This window comes from Photinus pyralis, unplaced genomic scaffold, assembly GCF_008802855.1.
Source record: "Photinus pyralis isolate 1611_PpyrPB1 unplaced genomic scaffold, Ppyr1.3 Ppyr1.4_LG5, whole genome shotgun sequence".
In the NCBI taxonomy this organism is placed as follows: domain Eukaryota; kingdom Metazoa; phylum Arthropoda; class Insecta; order Coleoptera; family Lampyridae; genus Photinus; species Photinus pyralis.
The window spans coordinates 19,029,127-19,036,317 of record NW_022170596.1 but is presented as its reverse complement, the minus strand read 5'-3'; the positions used below and the strand labels follow the sequence as shown (position 1 = coordinate 19,036,317).

General features: G+C 37.1%; 1 protein-coding gene across 1 annotated transcript; it reads left to right on the top strand.

The window, feature by feature from the left end:
• Nucleotides 1-200: 200 nt before the first annotated feature.
• LOC116171724 (kanadaptin-like) lies at nucleotides 201-3,657 on the top strand. Its single transcript, XM_031488705.1, has 4 exons — nucleotides 201-353; nucleotides 584-850; nucleotides 3,127-3,355; nucleotides 3,415-3,657. The coding sequence occupies exons 2-4, from the start codon at nucleotides 604-606 to the stop codon at nucleotides 3,623-3,625; spliced, it is 687 nt and encodes a 228-aa protein (XP_031344565.1). The 5' UTR covers nucleotides 201-353; nucleotides 584-603; the 3' UTR covers nucleotides 3,626-3,657.
• Nucleotides 3,658-7,191: the final 3,534 nt, after the last annotated feature.

Below are 7,191 nucleotides of genomic sequence, written 5' to 3'. Positions count from 1 at the left end.
ATTTATCGATCTCAAATCGCTTATTAGCCCTAAAAAGTACAATTGTGTCACAGTCGTTTTGTGAAATGACAAGACTACGACTGCCTGGGTCCAATCATTTGTCGAATCACGATCATCAAAATGAAACAGGAATTTTGGCGAAATGTGGCAACCAAGCAATAATTTTTTCTTTGACTTTTCAGTTTTGAGGTTATGTATCATAATATGGTTATGTTTTAGTTTTACGATTCTCCAAACCTTCGAAGGTGTTTACATTTTTACAGACGTTTCTGTTTCTAAATTTCTTGATTTGAAGATGTTAATTACAATGATCAACTAAGAGAAGAACCAAAAACCATTGTTTTTACTAGAAGGTATTTTTTAAGACAGCTATTGCAATTTTCTTATAATTAAATCACACTACTATTTCCATTAGCATGTAGGCGAAGAGTACCTATAGCCTATTTGGCTTTTTCTTTGTCACTGTTGCAGTTACGGTTCTGATATATCCCATACCATTATATTAACTAATGATGAACGGCAATTAACAACATCAAGATTGTAAATCTGCATTTTTGTTGTTACTATCTCTTTTCCATTCCAGACAGTGATATATTTGGTAAAATGGAGGCAAAAGCAGAAACTGAAAGTTCGCAGGGCGTAGAAACAAATAAGACTACATTTAAGAAACCAATTTTAATAGGTAAAATTGGACGTTTACCTAGAAAAATGTTGACTTCTAATACAGCTTCACCCAACACTACCGACAAATGTGAAATTAAAGTACAGAGTAGCGAACCTGCTTTAGAAACAATTGAAAACTCTCTAAGTGAACAATTAGTAGATCCCGAGCAAAGTCCAGAGCCTACTTGTAAGTATATAATTTCAAAAGTTTTCGTTACTGGGTGATTTCATTAATCTACCTTTTTTCATTTCTCATTTAAATTGAGCCGTCCTGTAATGTATAATTTCCAATACAGTCTGCCGATTAAGAGTTTGCCTCGTGTCGCGCAGGTGAATTGTGCGGTCAGCTTTCTAATACAGTGTTATCTCTTTAAACTGGACAATTAAATGCAAGAGATGTGCCCGAATTAGTGAATTATCCAGATTGCTTAATAGTATGCTATACTGCGTGAATGTATGTTAACAACTTGGACACGTTTATTTTATGTGTTCAAATAATTTTATATTTAAAAACAGCACAAATTCTCATGAAAAAATATATAACAACTGAACATTCATCTGCATAGGTAAAATACTGCGTAAAATACAGATGTATGGGCATGTAATTGTAAAGAAAACTTTTAAACAAACAAATATGTATATTTACGTACATACAATATCATTGTGAGATTGGTGCATCTGGATTAGCATAAGTAAAGAGGTTGCACTGTATTGGAAAAATTCAGAGTAGTTAATGGGACACGGTCAACTCGCCACCGGACCACTCGCCACCGACTGACTCGCCAACGGGACAACTCGCCAACGCGACAACTCGCCAACGGGACAACTCGCCAACGGACGACTTGCCACTGCGACAACTCGCCAACGAAATATTTTTCCCTGTTTAATGTGTCATACAAATGCATCTCACAAATGCAAGTCAATTTCCCTAATCTTATAAAAAAGTTTATCGAAAAATTGTAGTCAATATTTGAATGAAGACCCAACCGCCTATATGTACCTGCTTCTACTGCATTTTGATATAACGACATCTTCTGAAAATTATTATTTGAACAGAAAATTTGGCAATCACATCGTTATTTGAATGACACATTAAACAGGGAAAAATATTTCGTTGGCGAGTTGTCGCAGTGGCGAGTCGTCCGTTGGCGAGTTGTCGCGTTGTCCCGTTGGCGAGTTGTCCCGTTGGCGAATCAGTCGGTGGCGAGTCGCCCTTGGCGAGTTGACGCGTACCGGTAGTTAATATACCTACCTAATAAACTGGGTCCTCGACTATATCTCACGTCGCCACTGGAAATATGCAGTCGCGTGCTTTGAATAAATTTAAATGTAGAGGAGTGCTGTTGTGCCATTTCTTAACGGACGGACTGTATGTGTCATTATGATTACTTTGTCTGCCTCTCGGCATTCATAGCAATTACTACTCTGTTCATTCAATTTATTAAGCTACATTTTCTCACTGTCAATATTTGAAATGTTGGTACAAAAGTAATTGCGAGAATAATTGTCACGACACTGAGGAAAATTTTTTTCCGTTTATATTGGTAGGTATACAGATTAGATTGAAGTCTATGCTTGCCTATGGAAATTTGCGTGAAAATGCTGACAAGTGTCTCCCATGCCCAAGTTACTGGAGCAAACAGCAACTTATTAGGGGGTGTTTCTCAAATTGTGAAGTCTTTGATTGCTAAAACAACTTTCTTAAAGCAGTTTTTGGGGTAGAACAAGTTGATGGCGTTAGTAAAGGATGAGTGAAATCCAGTTTCAAGGTAAGGTTTCAAAGTAATCCATGCATCCTATTTTGGTTGAAACTGCAGTGTATCTCAGCTGTTTTTAAAGTTAGATACCCTGTGCCACTTTTTTGTGAAAGTTTTAATACCATAAACAGAGTCATGCAAGCTATGGTTGTTTCTGTCGTACAGGGTGAAAACGAAAAGTTTGACTTTTTGGGAAAAAAGGAAAAAAGGTAAAAACGACCTACTTTAAATTTTGTACGTAGAATCCAGTGGACCACTCTCTGAGATTTGACCTAAAGTTATGGTATTTTTTAAATGTAACATCCTGTATATCTTATATACATTATGATAAATTTTTTGCATTCTTTTCCCTGCTGATTGAGTATCACAACCTATATTTTTTATATACCTAATTATATACTGTGTCCAAGATAAGGATGTACAGGGCGTGTCAACGATTGCGCAGAGTAACTTAATGCCTTGAAGATAAGATCACCTTCTCATTAAAATTGAACCTGAGAGAAACTGGTCAGTATTTTTCCATCATTGACGAAAACATAAGACAGCGTCTAGTTTGGTCCACTCTGTATACCTAAGTGTAAACCAAATTTACATTTACAGACATGTCTAAAACATTACTAACATGTCTTAGACATTGTCAACATTTTGCACATACCAAAATTTTAAAAATAATGTATCAAATGTTAATATGTGGCATTTTTTTTAGCAAAACCGTTAAAATCGCCTGCCGAACAATTATGTGAAAATGCCCAGGCACTTCCTTACAAAGAACCATCTTGGTCTGGTTTACCGCAACAATCAGACAAAGATTATACTTTTGAAGTTTTGAAATCAGGTGTCATAGTTGAACAAATTAATCTGATGAAAAAACCATTCTGGGTGTTTGGCAGATCTGTTAATTGCGACATCTATATGGCTCATCCTACAATTTCCAGGTATTGTGCACGGGTAGCGTTGGCTGATCCCTTCTGTTTTAACTGTGGTAGTCTTTTAGGTATCATGCCGTTTTACAATATAGGGCTGTAGCAACTGAAAAAGATACTGCAGGATTTTATATTTATGATTTAAATAGCACCCATGGCACCTTTCTAAATAAAAGAAAACTGAAACCTAAAATGTATGCTCCAGTTAAAGTAAGTATGTACATAATACAGCATAATCGTGTTGAAAGCAACGAAACATGTTTTTATGCTTTTTGTAACTAAAAAGAAAATTTGATGTTTGCTGGGAAAGTAGCAACAACACAAATTAACAAACAAAGAAAAACCTTTGAAATAATAATAATAATAATAATAATAATAATACCCTCTGTGGGTTCGGGGATAGAATAGGCCCACTCTCACCATAGAGATCGTAAAAGGCGATCAATGGGCACTAAAGGTGACAAGTCCAACCACCTTTAGTACTTACCTACCCACTTTACTTTCCAACTCCCACGCCCATGTTCCCTACTTTCCTACATTATACACAACACGCAGGTGGATATTTGCTTACGCGAATATCTTGAAGAGTGACGCCTTCACGTGTTCCTAGTCACCCCATATTCTTATGAAAATGGAGTTTAAACAAAGCCTCGGAAAAATGCCGCTACCTGAGGAGCGTCAGGGCACGTCTGGAGCTATCGCTGGGCGTTGCAGCATGCGAGCCGATAGTGACGAGTTGGTGAACAGGCGGCCGCTCGTCGGGATACCCGAAACCTCTACAGCCGAAAGAAGACTACGAAGAGAACAACGACCACCTGAAGAGGACCGCCATGAAGAGACCTTTGTGCCTGCTTCTCAACCGCTTGTGGATGGGACCAGCGCAAAGGATACCTCCAAAAGACGTATGAAATGGGACGAAGGGATGAATCGCTTCATTTTCGGTACGTATCTGGAGATCACGAAGATGGAAACGGACAGGACAGCATACAGAGGTAAACTATATCACGCGTTCATTACACAATACCCACATTTAGCACACTTGACAGAACAACGCATTGCAGACCAACGTAGAGTTATCCTTAAAAATACACTCCTTACATTAGACACACAGGAACAAATCAGGCACGAAATTGAAGCACTACTCAACACAAACAACACACTCGCCGTACAAGATAATACGTCCGTTCTAAACAACTCTGAAATACAGACATTTGCGACACTCCAGCAATCGATAGATACAAATAATCACACGAACCAAACACTCACATCCCTTCAAAAAGAATTCGACAATGCATTGTTAGAATTCTCAAACACTGACCCAACACAAAGAGCACGAATACCTAAACAAAGTCACACTACAAAATTACGCACACTCTCAAAAACACTAAATGATCACATTTTACCAAATTACATTAACGATAACACAAGCTTACATCAACTACACTTTGTTGTGTATTGCGGTGCGGTTGCAGTTTCTAGATGTAACGGTTCAAGAATAATAACAACAAAGAACACCACACAACAAAAAAACGCTCACCCCCGGCTTGGGAAAAACGCCTGATTAATCGCATCGATGACATCAGACGTGACTTGGGTCGAATTACACAATACATACAAGGAACTCGTTCTTCAAAACTAACACGACAAGTACAACACATAACTACAAAACTAAACAATCACACCACACGAGAACAAAATACAAACTATAACGAACATAGAGATACACTCACACAAAAACTATCAATATACACAAACCGTTTAAAACGCTATAGGGAAACTGCAGACAGAAAGCGCCATAACACACAATTTAAACATAACGAAAAACTATTTTACAGATCACTAACACAAAACAGCACTAATGAAAAACTCATTCCACCATCTCTACACTCACTCCAGCAATACTGGTCTGACTTATGGACCAAAGACATTAAACAAATCCACACGCCCCGTGGATTACCACAGAAACCACACGCACTGAATACATTACCCCTATGAATAACACAAACATCACTACAACAGACATCATTGAAACTATTAATCACTTACATAACTGGAAAAGTCCAGGCATTGATAACATTCACAACTTTTGGTGGAAATATTTTACCTACACTCACTCTTACCTTGCGGAACAATTTACTGAACTTCTTAATTCACCAGATCGCACTCCTGCATTCTTTACACAAGGTATCACTTACATGCTCCCAAAAGACAACAATACGCAAGACCCATCTAAATATAGACCAATTACATGCCTTCCTACAATATACAAAATCCTTACATCATGCATTACAAACAAAATATACCAACACTGTACTGATAACAACATTCTATACGAAGAACAAAAAGGGTGTACCAAGTATTCCAGAGGATGTAAAGAGCAACTCATTATAGACTCTGTTATACTTGAACAATCCAGACATAACAAACGAAACATACACACTGCATACATTGATTACAAAAAGCATTCGATTCAGTACCACACTCTTGGTTACAACAAGTACTCTCAATATACAAGGTCAGCAACAATATTACACAATTCCTCAATTACATAATGTCATGTTGGAACACTACGTTAACACTTACACTAAACGACACAAAACTTATTACTGACCCAATACAAATTAAAAGAGGAATTTTTCAAGGCGATTCTTTAAGTCCGCTCTGGTTTTGTCTTGCTCTTAACCCACTTTCACATTTGTTAAACACTACTAACTTTGGGTACAATATTAAACACAACCACGAAATACATCACAACATTACACACCTGTTTTACATGGACGATCTTAAAATTATACTCTTCCACAAGCATAAAACTTAATCACCTTCTACACATTACCGAAACATTCTCACGTGACATACAAATGGACTTTGGAATTGATAAATGTAAAACACAACACATCACAGCTGGTAAAAGACAACTTTTAGATTATGAGCTAGAACAGGGTAATTTAATAAATGCCATGGACGAGAATGAAACTTATAAGTATCTTGGTTTTCAGCAAAATACACATATTAAACATACGAGTATAAAACAAACACTTATCACACAATACCTACAAAGAGTAAGCAGTATACTTAAAACAAAATTACACGATAGAAATACAATCAAAGCTATTAACACTTATGCCATACCAGTGCTTACATACTCTTTCGGGATTATACGTTGGACAAATACAGATTTAGAACAAATACAGAGAAACACACGTACACTATTAACAAAACACCATATACATCACCCTCACGCCTCCACTATACGACTTTACCTTCCTCGTTCGGAAGGAGGTAGAGGACTTACAGATATAAAACTATTACACCAAACACAAATACACAATTTACGACAATACTTTTATAACAAATCAGATACTTCAGTCTTACACAAAACAGTATCATATGCAGACAAATCTTACACACCACTTAACCTACACGAAACTAATGTACTCCCACCCACATCCAAACTTACATACATCACAAATAACATACAGACATGGAACCAAAAGCCTTTACATGGACGATTTCCACAAGAGGTTAGCCAGGATTGTGTTGACTCTATAGCAACGCACACTTGGTTGTCTGAATGTGATATCTTCCCGGAGACTGAGGGTTTCATGTTAGCAATACAAGACCAGGTCATTAACACACGCAACTATAAAAAACACATACATAAAGACAAAACAGTGACAAACGATTCTTGTCGACTCTGTTCACAAACATCAGAAACAATCCAACATATAATATCGGCATGCACACGACTTGCACAAACTGAATACAAACATCGACACGATCGTCGATCAGGTAGCTAAAATCATACATCAAAAATTAGCACTTAAACACAATCTCATAACAGATAC